Here is a 25,127-nt window from a genome sequence, read left to right on the forward strand (position 1 = left end):
TGGTAATCTTGACCAAACAGCAAGGTGTTCAGGAGTGGCCACAGTTATCACCAAATAAATATATGCAAATACTCTCAAAGCTTAAATATTTTCTAAAAAGGACCAGCCACAATGAAAAGTTTAAATATATTTAATAATAAATAATAAACAATTATTAAACAAAAAATGCTGCATATATATTTACAGTAAACAGCAGAGTTTCAGTCACAGAAAATATTGAAAATAACACTGATGGAAAGTTTGACATAGTTGTAGAAAAACAGTATTTAGCCAGTGTCACTATCTGTTCCTGTCTGACTAAAAGATTTACTGTCCCTACTTACTGAATAGATCAAGGCAAGATGATGTGGTTGAGTGGTCCTTGTTGTCAGATCCAAGAATTAATGCAGAATGTTGAGAGCAATTTCCTACTAATATCCAAATATTATTTCTGAGTGGATTGCACATTGACATCACATCTGGTCATCTGACTTTGTTTCCCACACTCATCAACACTAGAAGCTGCTAAGGTTTTAGCACTTATATGTTACCATAGACACAGATTGAGCTTTGCTCAAATATGGTGCAGCTGCTGGAAGTCGTAAAACAATAAAACCGTTCCACTTTTCCTACAGGATCTGCAACCTATTCTGTAGCACAGGCATTGGGTCTCTTGCTCCATTCAAGACTGTGGAATAACATCTTTATGGCTTAACCCATAAAGTAATTTAATTTCAGATATATTTTGAAGTTTAAGATTAACCTGTTTGCTTCCAGTCCTCTTTTAAATAATATATTAAATATATTTAATTCAGTTACAGAAATACATGTACATTTCTTTCCCTTCCAGTAGGGAACACTGTTGATACATTTTAACACAAACCTTACAGGTACATTTTCATACATTTTAATACGAGCAAACCTCACAGGTACATTTTCAGCACAAGCATCTGTACAAATCAGTTTGATATACAAATGACAAATAATTATAAACAAAATTCCAGCTAGCAGTGCTGGCACATATCATACATTCACTGTCCTTCTTCTCCTGCCATGGCTGCCAGTACCTCCTATCGTCACAGAGGCCCTCAAAGAAACCTCTGCCTCTGCTGTGAGACTTTAACTTCATTTTAGAAAAAGACACCTGTTCCTTTTAAAACATAAGATGTTCTTCATGTTTCACTGTTTCATTCATTACACTTGGGTTATCCTGCTAGGGTTAGCCTTCAGTCGGCCCGAATACCAGATGCTTAGTATTTCTGCGTCGGTTGCTGTCGCTCCAGAACTGACGTCAGGGGTATAAAAACAGGCAGCCGACACCATTACATCAGTCTTTCTTGCTGAGGAGCCCAAACCAGAAGCAGTTCGCATGAGTGCTGGTCAGCCACTACCTGAGTTTTCGTTTCCGAAATTGAATCATCCTGAAGTCTTCTAAAGCTAAGTACCCCTTTGGGGATCCTTTTTACTTTCTTTAACCAATGTCAGAAAAAGTTAACAATTGTCTCGCCTGTGGAAAGCAAATACCACACAGAGATTTCTATTCTTACTGCGTCGCCTGTATAGGCCCAGACCAATGACATACCTTACTGTCGGTTTTGTGCTTTGTTCAACACCCAAACTATTTGTCGTTGGGCCCTTATTTTAGCTAAATACTTTTGTTCTCGATCTCCATATTTGGAAATGGCTTTGGTAAGCCATCCGACTACCGATCTTCTGAAAAAACTTAAGGATAAAGACAGAGGCAGACCGCACAGGTCCAAAACTGCAGACAAAGCTTCTGTTAAGCTAGTTGCCAGTTCGTCGGTACTCAGTGAGGTGCTTTCGCAGCCTCTGATGCCCGCTTCAGTGGATTCGCAGGCCGCTACCGAGACCCTACATACTTTGAGAGAACATTTCCATTGGGAATGCCAGGATTATCCTCAGTCCAAAAAGAGACTCAGGGAATTTTTAGATTTACCACAGCACAGACCCTTAGCTATCCTTCCTGTTTTGGATTTTGTGGATGATGTGTTTATGGAATCCAGTCTAACTCCTGATACCTTACCCTGCTCCAAGGAAACCTGACAGGTGTTTGAGTCCCTGACTCTCTCAAATTTCTCTTCAAAAATCCCAGTCATCTCCCAAGGACCTAAAGGAATAAAAGCAACTACAGCTAAGAATCCCACCCCCTCGGACAGGGATTCCCAAGCTTTAGACAGATGGGGTAAAAAAGTATACACCTCTGCAACTCTCGCCATTAGAGCATTAAATTGTCAGTTCCGCATGCTGAAATACCAGCAACATACTATTGAATGTATTAAGCAAAAATGAGCAACCTTTCCTGACTGTGCAGAAAATAAAGAATTACAGGAGCGTATGAATTCTGCAAGCTAAGTCAGCAAGAATACCCTGCAATGTGGGTTTGACACCCTAGAAGCATCTTGCAGGGCAGCAGTCATAGGTTCTGTACTTAGCAGGCATGCCTGGCTTAAGGAGCAGACCTTGCCAGACCATGTCAGATCATAATTATTGGACGCTCCTTTGAACAAGGACAATCTGTTTGGCACCAAAGCAGAAAAGGTTTTTAAAAAAGATGGAATGTCTTCCAGGCTAAGTCTATGCAGACAAAGATTTTTTTGCAAGTGCAGCCTCAAAGATTCAGTAAGCATTGCCCCTCAAAACATTGGTCCTTTCCAGCCCCCTCAAGGCCATCTCAGACTAGATCCAGGGGAAACAGATCCCCCAGATTACAGTCTCAGGGTATGCAGAAATGTAAACAATGGAGTACCTCCACTTCTAAAGCAGGGAGTGCTAAGCCACCCCCTTATGGAAAGAATTCACAATGACTTCTCAACTCCACTCCTCACCTCTGCCCGATTGCTCGTGCCCCTAGGAGGAAAACTTGCCTACCATGCAAAAAACTGGACCTCCATCACCAACGACCGATAGGTCCTCAACATAGTATCCCAGGGGTACAAATTTTATTTCCACACCCTGCCAACCCCAAAAGGGTTCCCAGCCCTTTCTCCAAACCAGTGGGCAGAGGTACAAAATCAAGTTCAGTCCCTGCTCTCCATAAGGGCAATTCAGCCTGTTCCTGCAGAACAGATAGGCCAAGGTTTTTATTCCAGACTTTTCCTGGTACCCAGAAAAGAGGGCACTTGGCTCCCAATCTTAGCTCTATCCATTCTAAACACCTTCCTGGTGGTACCAAAATTTAAAATGCTCACCCTACAGCAACTTCTCCCTATGCTGTCCAAAGATGCCTGGTTAGCCACCCTAGACCTAAAGGAGGCCTATCTGCACATCCCAGTCAGGGACTCCTGCAGGAAATATCTACGTTTCAGGGCAGGATATATGCATTATTAGTTCTCTACACTTCCCTTTGGCTTATCCACTGCTCCCAGAGTTTTCACAACATGCTTGGCTCCAGCCATTGCCTATTGCAGACAGAGAAATATTCAAATTTACCCTTACTTGGATGATTGCCTGATTCAGGCAGACAGTCAGGAAAAGATGTTGCAGCACCTGACATTTGTAAAGGACCTTCTAACCTCCCTGGGGTATACTACCAATGAAAAGAAATCCAAACTGGTCCCCAGTCAAAAAATTGTACTCCTGGGTGCAAGCTTGGACACAGCATCCCAGATGGCATTTCTTACTCCAGAAAAACAAGCCTATCTGACAGGCTACTTCGATCAAATGGCCACCAGAACCCAGCTATCCACAAGGAAAATCCTGCTGGCTCTAGGGTTCATAGCCTCCTGCATTCTACTAATTCCATATGCCAGACTGCATATGAGGAAACTTCAGTGGTAATTAAAAAGTCTTTGGTGCCAGTATTCTCAGGACCTGGAAACTATCATACCTGTAATACCTTGTCTAAGAAAAGAGTTTATTTGGTGGACAGCAGCATGCAACCGCAACAAGGGACATCCCTTTACACAACCCCATGTCACCCAGACCCTAACCACAGACACATCAGACTATGCCTGGAGTGCACATTTGGACGGCAGGTGCATTCAGGGCCACTGGAGCCCAAACCAAACTCATCTGCACATGATCCAAAAAGAGATGCTAACTGTTCAGCACACTCTTGACTGCTTTCAGATCCCTACTGTCACTGGAGCCACTACTAATCAAAACTGACAAAACCACAGGAACCCACTCTTACCCACTCTGCAGGCTAGCCATGACCCTGTGGAACACGGCCTCAGCCATGCAAATTCACCTACAAGCTCAATTCCTGCCAGGCAACCAAAACTCTCTGGCAGACCACTTAAGCAGAAATCTCCTAGACCCACATGAGTGGCAATTAAACCACAACACATTTAGCCTTGTGACCCAGAAATGGGGTACCCCGCAGGTGGACCTGTTTGCCTCTCCCTACAGCCACCAGGTCAGCAAATTCTGCACCAGGGTACCTCACAGCAAGGCCTGGAAAGTGGTTGTCCTATCCTTCCAGTGGGCAAACCTCTCAATCTATGCATTAACCCCCTCAGCCTCTTATTACAAGAGTATTACTCAAGATAAGGCAGGGAAGACCAAGGCCAATCCTGATTGCCCCAGACTGGCCACGCCAACACTGGTATCCACTACTGCGCAGTCTGTCTCCACTGCCACCATGGCACCTACCCCAGATCCCAACTCTCCTGACTCAGCAGGAGGGACATATCTTGCATCCACAATTGCAGATCCTAAACCTTGCATCCTGGCTTATTCCTTGAATTCTCCTCCGGTGGCCAGCCTAAGCAAGCAGGTACTGGATGTCATACGTGAAGCCAGATGCCCCAGTATTAGGAAATCCTATGCTGATAAGTAGAAAAGGTATTGTTCCTGGAATCACTCTAAAGGAGCGGAAACAGCACCGCCCTCCTTGCCTCTCATTCTGGATTCACTAGCAGACCTACTCCACAGAGGCCTGTCCTTCTCCTCCATTAAGATCCATGACTCTGCTATCTCTGCTCATTACAGCACTGAGCCACCTCTCTTCTCCGACCGTCTCATCAAGCAATTCCTGAGAGGAGCTAACAACTTAAGGCCACCAAGAAGAACCCCCACTCCTGCTTGGGACCTTAATTTTGTGCTGGAAAAGCTCACGCTACCCCGCTTAGAGCCTGCAGCATCAGCAGAATTAAAATTCCTCTCGGAAAACAGCCTTGCTTCTGGCCATCACTTCATGTAGAAGAGTGTCTGAGCTACAAGCACTTATGGCTGTGGAACCCTTCATTATTTTTCATGCTGACAGGGTCTCCCTCAGGACTAACCCAACTTTTATGCCTAAAGTGGTGTCCAGTGTGACTCTCAATCAGTCTATCCATTTGCCCACCTTTTTCCCCTAATCCTCAAAATAAGGGGGAAAAGATCCTGCACTCTTTAGATGTGCACAGACTGCTCAGATTCTACCTTGATAGGACTAAGCCCTTCATGAAATCTGATCAGTCATTAGTCAGCTTTCCACCAAGGGCAGAGGGCAAAGCCATATCCAAACAAACCATCTCCAAATGGATAGCACACTGTATCCATTTCTGTTACAAACACCATGGGAAACCACCCCCTCAGGGGGGTCAGAATGTATTCCACTAGGGCAACTTCAACCTTTGCAGCCTTTCTCAGAGGGAGTCCCTACCAGGGACATTCTGGCAGCTGCTACTTAGAGTTCTGTTCATACGTTCACCAAGCAGTACCAACTGCCTATCTTCTCCAAATCCAGGGCGGGCTTTGCAACATCAGTCCTGCAGGGCATTCTCGCCAGACCCAACACTTCTTGACTGCCTCCACCCATTCTTCGGCTTTGGGAATCAACCCAAGTGTGATAACTGCAACAGTGAAACACGAAGAACATAGTTAACATAAATGTAGATGTTCGAGTGTATTCATTGTTGCAGTCCTGGTTTCCCACCCTCCAGCCCCCTTGTCTCTCTCTCCCCTTCTCTCTCTTCCTCACTCCTTACAGGGTTATTGGTATTTACTTTTCACTGGTGGTGTTTTTTTTCCACCATAACTTAGCTCTCTGTTTGGGGGCTGCTGACATTTGGGGCAAGAAAAACTGATGTAATAGCATCGGCTGCCTGTTTTTATACCCCTTACGACCTGACGTTAGTCCTAGAGCGACAGCAGCTGATGCAGAAATACTAAGCCTCTGGTATTCGGGCTGACTGAGGGCTACCCCTGGCAAGATAACCCAAGTGTGATGACTGCAACAGTGAATACACTCAAACATGTACATTTATGCTAAGTGTACACAACTGTACTGTTTACTCCTATGAAGTTCCTATTTTGAAAACTGATTTTTAATGGCTATTACTTTGGAGGACCATCAGAATTGTTTCCCTAAATATTCAGTTTGTTTTGCATGGTCTTCAAGAAAGATATGGTGGCTGTTAGGAGCAAGCTGCATTCATGCCAGAAATGGTCTTGGAAATTTTCTTTTCCTTCCCAAATCCACAGAACAAAGGAAAAAAGCTCTTGCAACTTTTATGTATTCAGTTAAGTTATAAGATATTATTTAGATGGCTCTTTGCATTTCAGAGAAGACTGAGATTTAAGTTTTCTGTTTTTTCCTTGATTCAGATCTGCAGTAAGAAATATTAATTTAATTTAGCTATTTTTACAATGTTTATATGAAATGGTTGCATGAAAATTGTAGGAATGACTAATTTCTAGCGCTTTCAATTAAAATTAGGTTAAGTATACCTTGCAGCAAGTATATGTTATGCTTTTCTTTGAGGAATAAATCTTTTAATTTGATACCAGAACCTTGATGAACATTTTTCCCTTTAAGGGTTATGGCGATGGAAAATGTGAACAATCCTCAGCTATGGAATATCTTCAACCTAATTACCATGCGTTCTCAAGACGTACGACACCATCGTTGTTTTCTCCGCCTATTGTTGAAAAACCCAGAAAATCATGCACTGTGTGTACTTAATGGACATAATGCCTTTGTATCTGGCAGTTTCAAGCATGCTCTAGGTCAGTTTACTTCAGTTTGGTCCACTTTTACAATGGATGGTTATTTAACTATGTAAAGTATCGCTATCTTTGATGCTGTCTTAATCAGAAGGTCCTTGTTTTAATTTTCTGCAGCTTTTCAGTAAATTATATAATCTGTTGACCAAAGTTTTCAGGAATTTCCCAGATGAACTCATTCCCTGCTTAGAAACACCTACCTACCTATTATCATCATTGATGAGCATCCATATAAGTGCCACACCCGGCCTTCCTCAGTTCTTTGGGCCATTTGAACAGGTAAATGGTCTGAGTTTTGGTGTTTGTCTTTATTTGTGGCTGTTTATTTAAAAAAAAAGTCAGAAAATGGTCAAGAAAAACAGGCATCTGCTTTTGTTGTTTTTAGCCCTGACCATAATGTAAAAATATGTTACTTCCAGGATTATCTTTCTTTTTTTGGGGGGGGGGTAGTGACTGCACCGGCCAGTTGCCACAATTCCCACAACTCTACCTGTTCTTTTCTTATTGGGCAAGAGCCCGTCACTGTGCAGCTGTCATCCAAATTGCCGTTTTGTGTTGCTGCTAAACCCATTCTCCCTGCATGCTCCCACTAGTGCTGTTGGAGATGAGTACAGTGGGCCTAGAGCACATTTATCACTTGCTTTTGCAAGTGATGTAAACCTGCTGATCCTCCTTTCCCACTTAGGTGATGCATCCATTGATCTTTGGTCTTCAATGAAGACTGCTGAAGAAGTGCACCTACCTAGACACAAGCTCTCCCCTAACACTCTAGAAGAGGCAATGAGACAGAGCCCCTTCACTTTATACCAATTGTCATGTTCCCCAGCTCTGGACCTCTAGTGATACCTAGATAATCTAAGTTGCAGTTAAGACTGTATCCCTGTATGCCATGGAACCATCCCTCCTCTTCCAAGATTTTAATTACTTGACCCTGACAAAAGGTTGTAAGTAGGGTGAAATGAAGTGTAGACAGTATTCATTCTCTCTGTCTTTAAGGAAGAAGAAATACAATTTGTAATATTTAAATAATCTGGTGTTTTCATCCATCCAAGGGAATGCTGTCTGTTTTAATTGTCTAGGTCCAGGTCGTAGTCAGTCTTTTACATTCCGTTTGGCTTTCTGCTGAATGTGCATTATTTGATTAATGCTGACCATCATCATCATTGTTGGCTAGGGATGGACACTTTCTCCTTAGGAGTGCCTTATTTTTACCAGAGAGTAAAGAAATTACACAGGCAAGCCATTTAGTAAAAAATACAATGCTATAGTCTTGTGTAGTAGTGGTCTATGAGATACATGCAGAAGACCCTTTAAGGATATAGCACTATTTCAGCTACATGGGATCTGAATGCACATGACTTTTTACCAGAAATGACTTAAAAAGTGACCTGCTTGACCAATGGCAATACAAGATTATTGTTTGGGGTTCAGGTGGCTAAACCCTCCATTAGGTGTGGATGCAACACCTAAGGTAACAGCGGTGGTGTCATTGATCATGAGTTATGACTGAGGCTTCTGCTTTTGCTGGTGGATGCCAAAGGACAACTTCTTAATGCTTCCTTGATAGGAAGCTGCTGTTTGTTTAGGAACCACAAGGGTGAGGAATTCAGAAAAATAGAGGAAGGATGGAAGTTTAGAAAGGATTTGCAATTAGTGAAACATATTTTTCACTCCATATCTGCATACAACAGAAATTCACAATCACACAAGAGAGAACCTCAAGGGCACAAAAAACAAGAAATGAACAAAAAGTCCCAACAAACGGTCAGGTCACGATGAACTTTAATGGCAGGTAAAGCCAATCCAATTACTAAGCGCTTTCGCCACCAGTGAAGAAGCCACACTGAAGAAGCCACATTGGTGGTGAAAGCGCTTAGTTATTGGATTGGATTTACCTGCCATTAAAGTTCATCATGACCTGACAGTTTGTTGGGGCTTTTTGTTCATACAGCAGAAATTACCTATTCACACCTGGGCTGTGTAGTATTGTAGGCAAAGGAAAGGCAGCAAAGCCAAGGGTAAGAAATGTTACTATACAAAAAGATAGCTGGGAGACCAGGAGGAGGGAAGCCTGGGAGCCACAGTACTCTATAACCCTAGGAAGCCGTTATGACTTCATTTAATTTCTTGATTATATCCTAAATATTGTTTACTGGGCAAGGGCTAAATTTGCAGCTGCCATTCTGCAAGGCTTGTTGCAGCCTAACTATATACCAGTCTGTCCTGACTTATCTTCTAAGATCTGATGTTATCCTACTAACCATTCATCACTTATGGGTCCTGGATCTGACATCGGATCCAAGCCAGCACACCTAGACAATAGCTTAGCTCAAGCCCCCTCCCCTCCCCTCCCATAATGCTCTGCTGCCCCCTAACTCCTCAGATCTCATTTGCCGCTTCAACTGTCAGACGCAGATAGCTCACCTCCTCGGGTTTTTCATACTTAGTAAGTACGTTCTTTCTTTAATCCTTTCTTCTTCACCTTTCCTCATTTTATTAAGTTTTTAGTTGTAGTATTCCCTTAAGTCTCGGTAGTGTCTTTTCCCCCTCCCTTTGGACGTGTTGGTGGGTTTGGATTTTTGGAGCTATTTTCCATTTTGGTTGGGAAGTGTATTAGTGTAATTTTTCCCTTGTGCTACTTGTTTTCTTTTTTATTGTTAATTTAGTGGTCTTAGTGTGTTTTCTGTGTAGGATAGACCTTCACTGTTTAGACCTTATACCTGGTTGTCTGATTCCTCTTTGATTTTTCCCTTCGGCTTTGGTTGTTTGTCTCTGTCAGAGAAGCCTCTGAGGTTTAAGAGGTGCTCCTTATGTGGTCAGAAGATGCCTGTTTCTGACTCGTACGAGGAGTGCCTGTACTGTCTCAGCACTGGCCACCTGGAGGTTGAATGCAGCATTTGTGCTGCATTCAACCCCAGGGCTCTGGTTGACCGCTGGACTAAACTTCTTTTAAAAGGCATAGTTCAGGGGGAGGTTCCCTTGGTCAAGGAGTCCTCCACCAAGTTGGGGTCGTCTGGCCATAAAAGAAAACCTTCCTGTTCTTCATCTTCAAGGAAGGTTTCTTCCAAGAAAGCTAGGCTGCCAGAATCCAGATCCCCGGATCCAACTCCAGCTGTAGCAGTGTCAGATCTGAGGGTCTCAGATCCGAGGACTTCTAGAGAGTCCACTCCTGGATCCAGGGCTTCTGGTCCTGGCCCTTCGGATCTGAGGGTTTAGGGTTAGACTTCCAGATCCAAGGCTTCTGAATCAAAGTCTTCAGATCCGATCCAAAGCAGACTTGTCACGGATCCGATCCAAAGCAGACCTGTCACGGATCTGATCCCTTCGGATCCGAGGGGTTCAAAAACTATTTCCTCGGACCCTCATGTTTCCTCAGATCCAATACTGTCGGATCTGAGACCCATGTTAGATCCCATTCTGGTTGAGGATCTTCCCTTGGATCCTGTGGGAGGGGATCATTTGATGTTTTTCGTGTTTCACTGTTGCAGTCATCACATTTGGGTCATCCTGCCAGGGGTAGCCCTCAGTCAGCCCAAATACCAGAGGCTTAGTATTTCTGCATCGGTTGCTGTTGCTCCAGGACTGACGTCGGGTCATCAGTGGTATAAAATTAATTAGCCGACACCATTACATCAGTCTTTCTTGCCAAGGAGCCTGAAGCAGAAGCAGTTCGCACGAGTACTGGTCGGCCGCTACCTGAGTTTTTGTTTCCGAATTGAAGTTGAAGTCTTCTAAAGCTAAGTACCCTGTTGGGGATCCCTTTTTCTTGCTCTAACCGATGTCAGAAAAAGTTAACAATTGTCTCACCTGTGGAAAGCAAATACCACGCAAAGACTTAGATTCTTACTGCATCACCTGTTTCGGCCCAGACCACGATGTCCCCCACTGTCTCTTTTGTGCTTTGTTCACCGCCAGAACTATACATCGTTGGGTCCTAATTGTAGCTAGATATTTTCACTCTCAGTCCTCGAATTCTGATATGACTTTGGTAAGCCATCCGACTACCGATCTTCCAAAAAAATGTAAGGTTAAAGACAGAGACATACCGCACAGGTCCAAAACTGCAGACGATGCTTCCGTTAAGCTAGTCATCCGTTCTCCGGTCCTCAGTGAGGCGCTTTTGCAGCCCCTGATGCCCGTTTCTGTGGATTTGCAGGCTGCTACTGAGACCCTTTCGGAGGCTGGTATGCCGTGAGACTCTTCTTTGACTAAGGATCCTGCGGATGTCTCTACCTTGGATGGGTCCGGAGCCGCTGAGCAGGCTTCTGAGGAAGTAGTTCGCACTACTGATACTCGACACAGACCGACAACTTTTTTCGCATCTTCAGTTCTTTCTAAAACTACCGAGTTTCTAAGGCCCAGGGTACAAACCACACCCAAAAAAACAACGACCCAAGCTCAGGCATCTGCTTCCTTGCCTCAGTCTCAAATGCTTAAAATGGTGGAAGACCTTATTATGCTTATTAGGGGAAGCCAGGCTACCCCTTCTGAAAGAAAAAGAGACTTGTCCCCAGTAGTTTTATATGAACAGGAGTCCGATGACTGATGCATCTGAATATGAAGATATGCAACCCCTCTCTGCTTATGAGGATTCTGATGCAGAAGAATCCATTCCTTCTGCCTCTCCACCCGAGGATTTTTAATTAGGGAAACCCTGCATACTTTAAGGGAGCATTTCCAATGGGAATGTCAGAACTACCCTCAGTCAAAAAAGAGACTCGGGGAATTCTTAGATCTACCACAGGAAAGACCTTTGGCCATTCCTCCTGTCCTGGATGTTGTGGATGATGTTTTCATGGAATCCAGTCTGACTCTGTCACCCTTCCTCCTGCTCCCAGGAAACCCGACAGGTATTACAGAGTCCCTAACTCTCACACATTTCTTTTCAAAAATCCTACTGCTGACCCCGAGGTCATTTTTCAAAAACCTAAAGTAATCAAAGCAACTCCCCCTAAGACAGGAATTCCTGAGCATTAGACAGATGGGGTAAAATAGTATACACCTCTGCTACTCTTGCTATTAGAGCATTAAATTATCAGTTCCACATGCTGAAATATCAGCAACATACCATGGAACTCCTCAAACAAAAAATATTTTCTTTTTCTGCTTGTGCAGAAAACGAAGAATTACACGAGTTAATGCATTCTGCAAGTCAAGTGACTAAGCACACCTTACAGTGTGGTTTTAATGCCCTAGAAGCATCTTGCAGGGCAACAGTCACTGGTTCTGTCCTTAGAAGACATGCTTGGCTTAAGGAACGGATCTTGCCAGACAATGTCAAATCCAAATTATTGGACGCACCCTTGAACAAAGACAACTTATTTGGCACCAAAGCAGAAGATGTCTTAAAAAAGATGGAAGAAAAAGCTAAATCTATGCAGACAGCTAAAGACTTCTTACAGGCCCAGCTACAAGGTTCAGTAGGCATTGCGCCTCCAAGCACTGGTCCTTTCCTGCCCCTGCCAGGCCAGCTCAGCCCAGACCCAGGGGAAGCAGACTACCCCTAGACAGCAGCTCCAGGGAATGCAGACATCTAAGCAATGGAGTTCCTCCTCTTCAAAACAGGGAGTGCAAAGCCACCCCCTTATGATAAGAACTCACAATGAGTTTACACTTCCACCCCCTACCTCTGCCCACCTGCTTGTGGCTCTAGGAGGAAAGCTCTCCTTCTACGCAAGCAACTGGGCCACCATTACCAACGACCGATGGGTCCTCAACATAGTGTCCCAGGGATACAAATTTTATTTCCACACTCCGCCAACCCAAAAGGGTTCCCAGATCTTCCCCCAAACAAGTGGGCAGAGGCCAAAAAGCAAGTCCTTTCCCTGCTCTCCATGAGGGCAATACAGCATGTTCCTGCAGAACAGTTAGGCCAAGGTTTCTACTCCAGACTCTTCCTGGTACCCAGAAAAGAAGGGCACATGGCACTTCATCCTCGATCTATCCATTCTAAACACCTTTCTGGTGATACCAAAATTCCAAATGCTCACCCTCCAGCAGCTTTTATCAGTGCTTTCCAAGGATGCTTGGTTAGCCACCCTAGACCTAAAAGAGGCCTACCTACACATCCCAATCAGGAAATCATGCAGGAAATACCTGCATTTCAGGGTAGGATCTATGCACTTTCAGTTCTTTACGCTTCCCTTTGGCATATCCACTGCTCCCAGAGTTTTCACAAAATGTCTGGCTCCCACCATTGCTTTTTTGCAGACAAAGAAATATTCAAATTTACCCATACTTAGACAGCTGCCTGATTCAGGCAGACAGGAAAAGCTGCTACAGCACCTGACGTTTGTAAAGGACCTACTGACCTCCCTGGGTATGCTATCAACGAAAAGAAATCAAAACTAGTCCCCCACACAAAAAATTGTATTCCTGGGAGCAAGCCTGGACACAGCATTGCAGATGGCATTCCTTACTCAAGAAAAATAAGGCTACCTGACAAGCTACTTCTCTCAACTAGCCACCAGAACCCAGTTATCCGCAAGGAAAATCCTGCAAGCTCTACGGTTCATGGCCTCCTGCATTCTACTCTTTCCATATGCCAGACTGCATATGAGGAAACCACAATGGTACCTAAAAAGCCTTTGGTGTCAACACTCTGAAGACCTGGAAACTCTCATACCAATGATACCTTGTCTAAGGAAAGATTTTCTTTGGTGGGCAGCAGCATGCAACCACAACATAGGACTTCCCTTATAACAACCCCATGCCACCCAGACCCTCACCACAGACACATCAGGCTATGCCTGGGGTGCATACCTGGACGGCAGGTGCATTTAGGGTCACTGGAGCCCAAATCAAATGCATCTGCACATCATCCAAAAAGAGATGTTAGCTGTTCAGCACGCCCTGACAGCTATCAGATCCCTACTGTCCCCGGTGCCTCTACTGATCAAAACAGACAACACCACAGTGATGTGGTATATCAACAAGCAGGGGAGGAGCTCACACGTATCCTCTCTGCAGGCTCACCATGACCCTTTGCCATATGGCCTAAGCCATGCAACTGCACCTCCTAGCACAATTCCTGCCAGGCATCCTAAACTCTCTGGCAGACAGCTTAAGCAGAAACCTGCTAGACCCACATGAGGGGCAGCTAGACCACAGAACGTTCACCCTTGTAACCCAGAAATGGGGCACCCCGAAGGTGGACCTCTTTGCCTCCCACTCCAATCATCAGCTCAGCAAATTCTGCACCAGGGAACCTCACAGCAAGGCCTGGAAAGTGGATGCTCTATTCTTCCAGTGGGTGAACCTCTCAGTCTACGCATTTCCCCCTCTACCATTCATTTCAAGGGTACTGCTCGAAATAAGGGAGGAAAAACGGAGGGAATCCTGATTTCCCCAGACTGGCCATGCCAACACTGGTACCCACTGCTGTGCAGGCTGTCACCCCTGCCACCATGGCACCTGCCTCAGATCCCAACACTCCTGACCCAGAGGAATGGAGAATTCATGCATCCCCAATTGCAGACCCTCAACCTGGCAGCCTGGCTTATTCCCTGACCTCTCCTCAAGCTGCCAGCCTAAGCAAACAAGTCCTAGATGTTATTTGTGAGGCCAGATGCCCCAGCACTAGAAAATCCTATGCTGACAAGTGGAAATGTTTTGTACCTGGATCCAGGCTAAGGGAGCCGGAATGGCACAGCCCTCCCTACCTCTCATCCTGGATTACCTAGCAGACCTACTACACAGGGGTCTATCCTTCTCTTCTATTAAAAGTCATGCCTCTGCCATCTCTTCTCATTACAGCACAGAGCCACCTCTCTTCTCTCACCCTCTCATCAAAGAATTCCTAAGAGGGGCTAACAACTTAAGGCCACCCAGAAGAGCTCCTACCCAGGCTTGGGACCTTAACTTTCTGTTGGAAAAGCTCACCCTACCCTCCCTTTGAACCTGCAGCTTCAGCAGAGTTAAAATTCCTCTCTTGGAAGACAGCCTTGCTTTTGGCCATCATTTCAGCTAGAAGGGTATCAGAGCTACAAGCACTCATGGCTGTAGAGCCCTTCATCATTTTCCATGCTGACACGGTCTCTCTCAGGACTAACCCATCCTTCATGCCTAAAGGGGTATCCGGTGTGTCTCTTAACCAATCCATTCATTTGCCCACCTTTTTCCCTAACCCACAAAACAAGGGGGAATGATTCTGCACTTTTTAGATGTGCACAGACAGCTCAGATTCTATCTGGACAGGACTAAATCTTTTAGAAAAATTGATCAACTGCTTGTCAGCTTCGCAGCAGGGGCAGAGGGCAAGGCCATATCCAAACAAAAAATCTCCAAATGGGATAGCACACTGCATCCATTTCTGCTACAAGCTGCACGGGAAACCGTCCCCCAAATGGGGTCAGGACACATTCCACCAGGGCAGCCTCCACCTCTGCAGCTTTTCTCAGAGGGGTCCCCACCAATTACATCCTGATGGCTGCAGCATGGACATCTGTTCATACTTTCACCAAGCATTACCACCTGCCTATCTTCTCCAAATCCAGGGCAGGCTTTGCCACCACAGTCTTGCAGGGCATCCTAGCCAGCCCCCAGTCTTCTTGACTGCTTCCACCCTTATCTTCAGCTTTGGGAATCAACCCAAATGTGATGACTGCAACAGTGAAACACAAAGAACATAGTACAGTTGTGTACACTTACCATAAATGTAGATGCTAGAGTGTATTCACTGTTGCAGTCCTGGTTTCCCTCCCTCCATTCCCCTTGGCGCACGCTCTCTCTCTCTCTCTATATATATATATATATATATGTCTATCTCTCTCTCTCTCTCTCTCTCTCTCCTTACAGGGAATTTTTGGTATTTACTTTCTACTGGTGGTGTTCTTCCACCATAACCTAGCTACCCATTTGGGGGCTCCTGACAGGGCAAGAAATACTGATGTAATGGCGTCGGCTGCCTGATTTTATACCACACTGATGACCTGACGTCAGTCCTGGAGCGACAGCAACAGATGCAGAAATACTAAGCCTCTGGTATATGGCAGGATAACCCAAATGTGATGACTGCAACAGTGCATACACTTGAACATCTACATTTATGGTAACTATACACAACTGTACTTTTACCCCTCCGAGTAGGACCTCTTCCTGGACCATCGGAGGAGGCCCTTGGGATCTCGGCATGAGTCTCCAGCTAGGTCCTCTTGTTTCCTCCCGATCCTCCAAGAGCATCCTTCCCCTCTGATATGGACAGGATGATGTGGTCCTTTTTGAGGGTTAAAATCGAACTGGTGCTTTCGGCTTCCCCAGTCCACAGGATTAGGGAGCCTTCTCCCTCTCACCGACTTCTTTCTCCTCGTCCGACTTCTCAGGGTTTGGACTTAGGGAAGTTGGTGCGCAGCATGGAGGCGGTAGGGGTTACTGGGACTTCTCTTGCCCCTACCCCATCAGAGTCTATGGCCAGTTCTGCTCCCCTTCGTATGGGACAGGCAGGGCCACTGGTCCGAGTTGTCACCCCGGAGTCCGTGGGGGCGATTTCAGGTCTGGGTCTTTCAGACCATTATCTGCCCCTTGGTGCTTTGGCTCTTGAGAGCTCTGGGCCAGCATTCTCTGGGGGGTTGGAGGTTCTGGCAGGGTATGCTCCTTCCTCCGATGTAGTGTTGTCAATGGAAGAGGGAAAGGGGGCTTCATCCAGTCCCTCCACGTTCCGGGTGGTGGAAAGATCTCTCTCTGCTACCAGAGTAGCCTCCCCTACTTGCCATGCTCTCTCCTAGCCCCAGAGATTGAGCGGATCCTCTCATCCTACTCCTGGTCAGCCCATTCTACCTAGCCTCCAGGGGGGAGTTTCCCCTATCGAGGTCCCCACCTCCTCCAAGTCTTCCACTGAGCCTCCCATGGAGGAAGTCCCTCGGAAGAGGACATGTTAGAGGAGACATCTTGAATCCCTGTTGGAGTCTCTCAAGGAGAACACGGATGTTGATAAAGGGGAGGGGTCCCCAAGGTCACCGCCCAGTGATGTCTCCTCTAGGGGCATTTTGGTGATTCTTAAAGCCAAGGGCTGTTGGTCTGCCCAGCTCCCATCCTCTGAGGAAGCAGTGTTTCTGGAGGCGTTTGGTATGGACCTGTCTACCTCTTGGGTGTCCCCCCCCCCCACTGACCCCTTGATCAACCTTATTGCCAGCAGGGCTTGGAAGGAACCCAATACAGTGGAGCCAGTAGCCAAGAGAGTGGAAACATTTTTGAGCCCCCCATTGGACAAGGTTTTTTGGTCCAAGGCAGTTCCAGTGGATGCAATTGTGGTAGCTGCTAACGCCAAGAAAGAGCAGGCAGAGCAGAGTTTATCTGTCCATCCTCCCAATCGTGAATCAAGAGTGTTGGACAGATTTGGAAAGCGGGCGTTCATATCGGCTTCTTTTATCCTGTGAGCATTAAACTACCTGACGCATTTTACCCATCTCCAGAGGGATTTGATAAAGGAGCTTACCACTTCCCTCTCAGAATCCATGCCTGCGGAGGACTTTAAGGCCGTTTCTCCCAAGCTGGCCTCTCTCACTTCCATAGCTAACTCGTCCATGAGATTGCTATCCAGTGCTGCAGTGGGTTCCTCATCGGCAGCGGGCACAGGCATTGCCATCAGGCATCATGCCTGGCTGCGCTTATGTGGTTTGCAGAAGCCTTTAAAGCTTTGCAAAGTCTTCCTTTGATGGTTCAACCCTATTTGGACCAAGCGTCAAGGAAACTTTGACCCACAGTGAGCAAGAAGAGAAGACACTGTCGGCCATAGGGATCAAATTCTCTACCCCCCCAAAGGTCCTTTTCCAAGACCCAATGGGGGAACAAGAAGCTGTGGGTTCTGTAAGTCTCAGTCCTCCTTTCAGGAGGCTCAAAAGATTCCTCTTCCAGGGTACGGGGGAGAGGTTTCAATGGTCGCCGCCCTAGAGGCAGAGGAGGCATGCAAAACCAGGGTTCCACGGAACCCTTTTCTGAGAAGCCCTTCCAGCACCCCTGAGGCGTTGCCTGGATGTCCCTCCCTGGAGGCAGTCGGCGGTTGTTTATCCTTGCACCCTTCAGCCTAGGCAAACATCACAACTGATCAGTGGGTGCTAAAAAGTTTATCCAGGGGCTACTGTATTCCCTTTTCCGCTCCCCCCACTGAAAAGCAGAACTCATCCTGACATGCCACCCAGTCAGAGAGTTAGCCCATTTAGAGGTGTTCAACCTCATTCAAAAGAGAACCATCCAAAAGGTCCCCTCAGGACAGAGAGGATCTGGAACTTACTCCTGCTTCTTTTTGGTACTGAAGAATACAGAGTGCTTATGTCTGATTCTGGACCGCAGTCATTTGAACCTCTCAGTGAAGAAGTCGAAGTTCTGGATGGTCACTGTACAGTCCATTGTGCCCCTAATGCACAAAAATGACTGGATGTGCTCTGTGGGTCTCCAGGATGTGTACTATCATATCAAAATAAGACAGGCAGTCCAGGAGATGTCTCCACTTTTGCATAGGATCCGATCACTTCCAGTTCAGAGCTCTGTCCTTTGGACTCACCACAGAGCCCTGGATGTTTACCAAGTGTATGGCAGTGGTGACAGCCCATTTGAGGCTGGAGGGATTCCAGGTATTTCCCTAGCTTGCCGATGGGCTCCTCACAGCTCCCACACAGTATCAATTGGTTGAAACCACAGGCTTCCTTCTTCGTCTCTTTGATCAGTTGGGTATAACAGTGAATCCTGCCAAGTCTTCCTTGACTCCATCTCAACAGCTGGAATTCATGGACACTACCTCAGAGATTGCAGCTCTTCCCCTCCGACATGCGCTTCTTATCCGGTCTTGTGTACAGTCTTTTCTGGAGCAAACCCATCCTCCAGTGTCACTCATTCTAAGGGCTCTAGACTGTATGGCAGCAGCCATTTACCTGGTCTCTATGACCAGGTATCACAGAGAGTTCTACAGTGGACCGTGGTGGTTCAGTGGTCTGCTCTCTCATCCTCTGTCAGTCCCTATATGGCTCACTGCAATATGTCGGAGATATCTGTCATGGTGGATGTACTCTCCTTAGCTCCTAGCAGGGAGGTCTTTTTTCCCCCTAGTTCCGACAGCTACAGTGACCACGGATGCTTCCCCCCTAGGGTGGGGGGGCATTTCCAGGGGAAAACTGTCCAAGGGACGTGGTCCCAGTCAGAGACCAAACTGCACATAAATGTTCTGGAGATGAGAGCAGTCCTTTTCTCCTTGCAAGCATTTCAGGACTGCCTTCCTGTAGGGACAATAGCAGTTCACACAGATAACATTGCTGTTGTGTTGTACATAAACAAGCAAGGGGGCACATGTTCTTATCTGCTTTGTTGCAAGGCCATGAGAATTTGGAAGTGGACGATGTCCTTGGGGTGCTTTCTCCTTGCAACACACATTCCTGGAGCATCCAACGTGCTAGTGGACAAGCTGAGCAGGGCTATTCTGATCTCTGAATCCATTAGTGGTGAAGCAGACCTTCCATCGGTGGGGCCAGTGGAGCTTCGATCTGTTTTTTTCCTCTCTCAACCACAAATGCAGCAATTACTTCACCCTGATCCCCCTAGAGTGGGAGTCCCCCAGGTGCGCTCTGACTCACGATTGGCCTCTGGGTCTCCTTTATGCCTTTCCACCCTTACTCTTAATTCCAAGAGTTCTCCAGAAAGCAAGACACCTCAGGACGCAGTTGATCCTCATTCCACCTTTTTGGCCTCAGCAAGTGTGGTTGCCTCTTCTACGGTCTCATCTGAAGCACCCACCTTGGGTGCTCGATCTGTTGCTGGATCTAATCTCCCATCCCTGTCTCCGGCCACTCCCAAATTTGCAGACCCTCCGTCTGACAGCTGGGTTTGTCCAATTCCAGTCATTCTTACTAAGTTGAGGCTTACATCCCCTGTGAAGGATATTATCCGTGCTTCTCAAAAATCTTCTACCAAGAAAGTCTACAGAAGTAAGTAGAGGAGATTCTCTGTGTGGGCTAAAGGTCGGAATCTGGATTCCTTTTTGGCTCATTTCTGATATTCTTCTTTTCCTGGCTTCCCTTTTTCAGGAGGGGGCTAGTTTCTCTACGATCAAAGTCCATTTGGCAGCAATTTCGAATTTTCATCTTAGTAACTAGCCTACATTCTCTTCTTGCCTCTGCAAAGCCTTCTTGAAAGGTGTCTTCTTGTTGCATCCTCCTCTCAAGGACCCTTCTCCACCGTGGGATCTTGCTCTGGTGCTGCAATCTCTAACTAAGCCCCCTTTTGAACTTGATGCATCCTGTGACCTCAGATTTCTTTCTTGGAAGACTGCCTTTTTGGTGGCAATAACTTCAGCAAAAAGAGTATCAGAATTGCAGGCTCTTACCATTAAGCCTCCTTATTTGAAATTTCATGAAGATAAAGTGGCATTGAAACCCAAAAGTGGCCACTGAAGCAAACCTCAGTCTATCCAACTCCCAGTGTTATTTCCTAATTATACTAATAAGGGGGAATGCATTTTGCATACCTTAGATGTTCATCGACAGCTTCATTTTTATTTGCATAGAACTAAGTCTTTTCGTCTCTCAGACCATTTATCCGTTGCATTTTCAGTCAACAGGAAGGGTCTAGCTGTTTCGAAAATTACTATTTCCCACTGGATTTCTCTGTGCATTTCTTATATATACACCTCCTGTGGTACTCCTTTGCCTGGACCAGTTAGGCCTCATTCTACCATGTCAGTGGCTACATCAGCAGCCTTCTCAGGTCGTCATTCCTTGGATGACATTTGTGCAGCAGCAACTTGTTCTTCACCTCATACCTTTATTTCCCATTACAAGCTTGCCTAGTTTCTAGGGGAAGGGCTTCCTTTGGCTCCACTGTTCTTCCCCATGTCCTTCCATGAGGACGCCCGAGAAAGTTGGGTAGCTGGGGACTCTGACCCACATGTGATGAATAGTGACTAGGATGACGTCAGATTAATAGTTATGTACTTACCATAACTTGGCATCTGTGATGTTCTTCGTGTTTCACTGTTGCAGTCATAACTGTAGGGTGCTCCTGCCGGCAGGCAGCCCGAGGTCGGCCACAATCCCAAAGTCTGGGTCCGGCGTCGGCTGTACAAGGTAGTACCCTGACGTCAGTACGCTTTGGTACATAGCCCTCAGCCGACGCCATCTTCTCCAGTCTTTCTTGCCGTGCGGTGGAAAGCAGTTCGCAAGTCGTTGGTTGGCGATTTTCGAACAGCGTATTTTGTGGTTGTCGGTCCGAAGTTCTTACTTCTCTTCTCAAAGCTAAGTACCCTGTTGTGGAATCTTTTTCTTGTTCCTCCGATGTCAGAAAAAGTTAATAATTGTATAGCGTGTGGGAAACAAATACCTCATAAAGATTTCCACTCTTACTGTCTACCTTGCTTAGGCCCTGACCACGACGTTTCTTGTTGTCGGTTCTGTGCCAGGTTCAACTCTCGTACTATCAAGCGCAGGTACGATTGGGCTTTAAATTATTTTGGCAGACGCTTCAATTATAGAATGTCGTCGGACACTACCGGAGTTCAAAAGAAGCGCAAAGACAAAGACAGGCCTCTGAGGTCCAAACAGGACTCGTTGCAGCCGGAGCCAGCATCCGGTTCGGCTGTCGTCAGTGAGGTGCTTTTGCAGCCCCTGTCGTCCGCCACTTCTGAACCGATGGCCGATACGGACTCCCATGGGGAGCCATCAAGGCCCACTATTTTAACTGCTGCAGGACCTTCGGACGTCGCTCCTTCAGATGGGTCCGGAACCGCTGTGCAGGTACCGGCTTCTGAGGGGGTTTTCAGGCCTACTCACATCACTATTTCAAAGGCAAAGACAAAGACTCCTGTTAAGTCTAAAGTTCCTGCTCAAGCTGCTTCTGAATCCACTCCCAAGACACAAAAGCAATTATTAAAGATGGCTGAGGATTTGCTTACAATGATTAGGGGTTCTCACCCCCCTCCTGAGAAAAGGCCTCGACAGGATGTTACTATGGATTCCTCTGACCAGGCTTCTGTATCTTCTGTTTCTTCCTCAGATCAGGACTATTCCTTTCCTCCTTATGAGGATTCGGATGCTGAGGACTCTTTACCCTCGGCCTCTCCGCCTGAGGATGTCTCTTTTGGGGAAACCTTGCATGAGATGAGGGAACATTTTCATTGGGAAGGACAGGAGTATTCTGCTTCCAAGAAGAGGCTTAGGGAATTTCTTCTTCTTCCTCAGCATAGGCCTTTAGCTATCCCTCCTGTTTTGGACATTGTAGATGATGCTTTTCTGAGGCTAATTTGAATCCTGATTCCATGCCTCCTGCTCCTTCTAAGCCTGATAGATTTTATAGGGTTCCTGACTCTCATTTATTTTTATTTAAAAACCCTTCTGCGGATCCTGAAACTATTTCTCAGGGCTCTAAGGCTGCTAAGGTTGCTACATCTAAAAATCCTATTCCCTCTGAGAAGGATTCTCGTGCTTTAGACAGGTGGGGAAAAAGGTATATACTTCTGCTACCCTGTCTGTAAGGGCTTTAAATTGCCAGTTTCATATGTTTAAGTATCAGCAATTTCTTTTGTCTGTTTTAAAGCAAAAGCTTGCTTCCCTTCCTGCTTGTGCAGAGGATAAGGAACTTCAGGATGTCTTGCATGCTTCTGAACAAGTGAACAAGCATAGTTTACATTGTGGTTTTGATGCTTTGGATGCTTCTTGCAGGGCTGCAGCCTCTGGTACTGTTATCAGGAGACATGCCTGGCTTCATGAACAAAGTTTACCTGAACAAGTTAAGGCTAAGTTATTAGATGCCCCTGTTCAACATGATGTTCTTTTTGGATCCAAGGCTGAGGAAGTTATTAAAAAGATGGAAGAAAAGGCAAAGTCTATGCAGACTGTAAAAGATTTCTTGCAAGTTCAGCCTCCTAGATTTTCTAGGAATTGGCCCTCTAAAAATTGGTCCTTTCCCACATCTGACAGGCCTCAAAGGGGAAGATATAGGCGCTCCAGAGGTCGTGGTCAAGGTCAGGCCTCTTACAGATCTAGACAATGGACTGCTTCTTCACCTAGAAGGGGAGAAGACAGATCCCAATCTCAAAGAAAGCAAACTCAATGACTCTCTCGGTTGGGCTACAGGACCCCTTCACCTGGATGCCCCTCTCGGAGGAAAACTGTCTCTTTTTTACAGAAATTGGACTCATATTACCCAGGACAGATGGGTATTGGATGTGATTTTAAAAGGTTACAACTTCCACTTTCACACTTTGCCAAGAGCTCACGGTTGGCCAGATCTGCCAAAACATCAATGGTCAGAGGCCTTAACTCAAGTGGATGCTCTTCTGGCCATGAGAGCCATAGAGCCTGTTCCACTCTCAGAGATGGGAAAAGGTTTTTATTCAAGACTGTTTCTGGTTCCCAGAAAACAAAATTCATGGAGACCTATTCTGGACCTTTCTGTGTTAAACACCTTTTTGGAAATTCCAAAATTCAAGATGCTTACTCTGCAGCAACTAATTCCAATGCTCTCTCAGGACGCCTGGATGGTGACATTGGACTTAAAGGAAGCCTATTTACATATTCCCATCAGGCAAAAACGCAGGAAATTCCTCAGGTTCAAGGCAGGTTCGAGGCACTTTCAATTCTCTGTACTGCCCTTTGGTTTATCTACTGCCCAGAGTCTTTACCAAGTGCCTGGCACCAGTAGTGGCTTACTGCAGACTTCAGGGGATCCAGATTTACCCCTATTTGGACGACTGCCTTATTCAGGCAGACAGCAAAAATCTTCTGCTTCAACATCTGGACTTTGTTCAACGTCTTCTCCTCCTACTGGGATTCTCAGTGAACACAAAAGTCACATTTGATCCCTTCTCAACAAATGGTATTCTTGGGAGCCCTCTTAAATACAACCTTACAAAGGGCCTTCCTCACTCCAGAAAAACAAACTCAGCTGGCTTCTACTTTCAGCACCTTAGCAACTCTATCTCAGCTCACTGCAAGGAAATTCCTGCAGGCTCTGGGCTACATGGCTTCCTGCATTCTGTTGATTCCAAACGCAAGGCTTCACATGAGAAAGCTTCAATGGTATCTGAAAAGTGTATGGTCACAGCATTACCACGATCTGGATATTCTGATTCCTCTGATCCCCTGCCTTCAGAAGGAGTTCCTCTGGTGGTCCAGGGTATGCACTTTAAACGAAGGAAAGCCTTTTCGTCTTCCTCAACCTACTCAAATCCTAACCACGGACGCCTCGGATTATGCTTGGGGAGCACACTTTCTAGACAATTGCCAGCAGGGAACCTGGACAAAGGACCATCTTCACTGGCACATCAATCTGAAGGAAATGTTGGCAGTTCAAAATGCCCTTCTAGCCTTCAAGAACCTTTTGCAACCAGGGCCTCTGCTAATTCGCACAGACAACACCACGGTCATGTGGTACATCAACAAGCAGGGGGGTTCTCATTCATACCCCCTTTGCAGACTAGCTGTGGCTTTATGGGACACAGCTCTAAAATTGAATCTACATCTCCAGGCTCAATTCATTCCAGGGAAACAGAATCTCTTAGCAGACAGCCTGAGCAGAAACATTCCAGATCCTCACGAATGGATGCTAGACACCAACTTATTCAACAGGATTACTGCAGTTTGGGGATGTCCCCAGATAGATCTGTTTGCATCCCATCTCAATCATCAGCTGCCTCGCTTTTGCACCAGGTCCTTCCACAAAACAGCTTGGAGAGTGGATGCCCTGTCCTTCAGCTGGAGAAGCCTTTCAGCATATGCCTTCCCTCCTCTTCCTCTACTACCTCGGGTATTACTGAAGATAAAACAGGACAAGCCCAAGTTCCTCATCTTGATTGCTCCAAATTGGCCTTGACAGTTTTGGTATCCAACTTTAAAGCACCTGTTCTTGGGGCCTCCTTGGATTCTCCCTCTGAACCCTTCGCTTTTGTCCCAGCATCAGGGTCAGTTACTGCATTCCAACCTCAAGACCCTTTGCCTGGCAGCTTGGCTCTTCAAAGGAATTTGATTTCCTCTAGTCTTCCCAAACAAGTTTTGGATGTTCTTTTGGAAGCTAGATGGCCTAGCACTAGGAAATCCTATGCCTCTAAATGGAAGAGGTTTTGTATTTGGATGCAGGACCGAGGCTCGGATCCTCTGGTACCTGATCTCTCTTCTATTTTGCTTTACCTTTCGGAACTTTTATCTAAAGGACTTTCTTTTTTTTCCATTAAGATTCATGCTTCTGCTATTTCTGCGCATTTCAGTTCTGATCCTCCTGTT

The 25,127-nt window shown here is 46.0% G+C and overlaps 1 protein-coding gene across 1 annotated transcript in view; it reads left to right on the forward strand.

Moving 5' to 3' along the window:
• Positions 1-25,127, forward strand: part of GTF3C3 (general transcription factor IIIC subunit 3) — a 701,049-nt gene that overhangs the window by 511,835 nt on the left and 164,087 nt on the right. The window contains exon 15 of the mRNA XM_044060620.1: positions 6,743-6,933. Coding sequence (XP_043916555.1) covers positions 6,743-6,933 — 191 coding nt within the window. The remainder of the gene's footprint in view (positions 1-6,742; positions 6,934-25,127) is intronic.

Source organism: Protopterus annectens, chromosome 2.part0 (assembly GCF_019279795.1).
Source record: "Protopterus annectens isolate FY-2018-M chromosome 2.part0, PAN1.0, whole genome shotgun sequence".
NCBI classification, from domain to species: Eukaryota; Metazoa; Chordata; order Ceratodontiformes; family Protopteridae; genus Protopterus; species Protopterus annectens.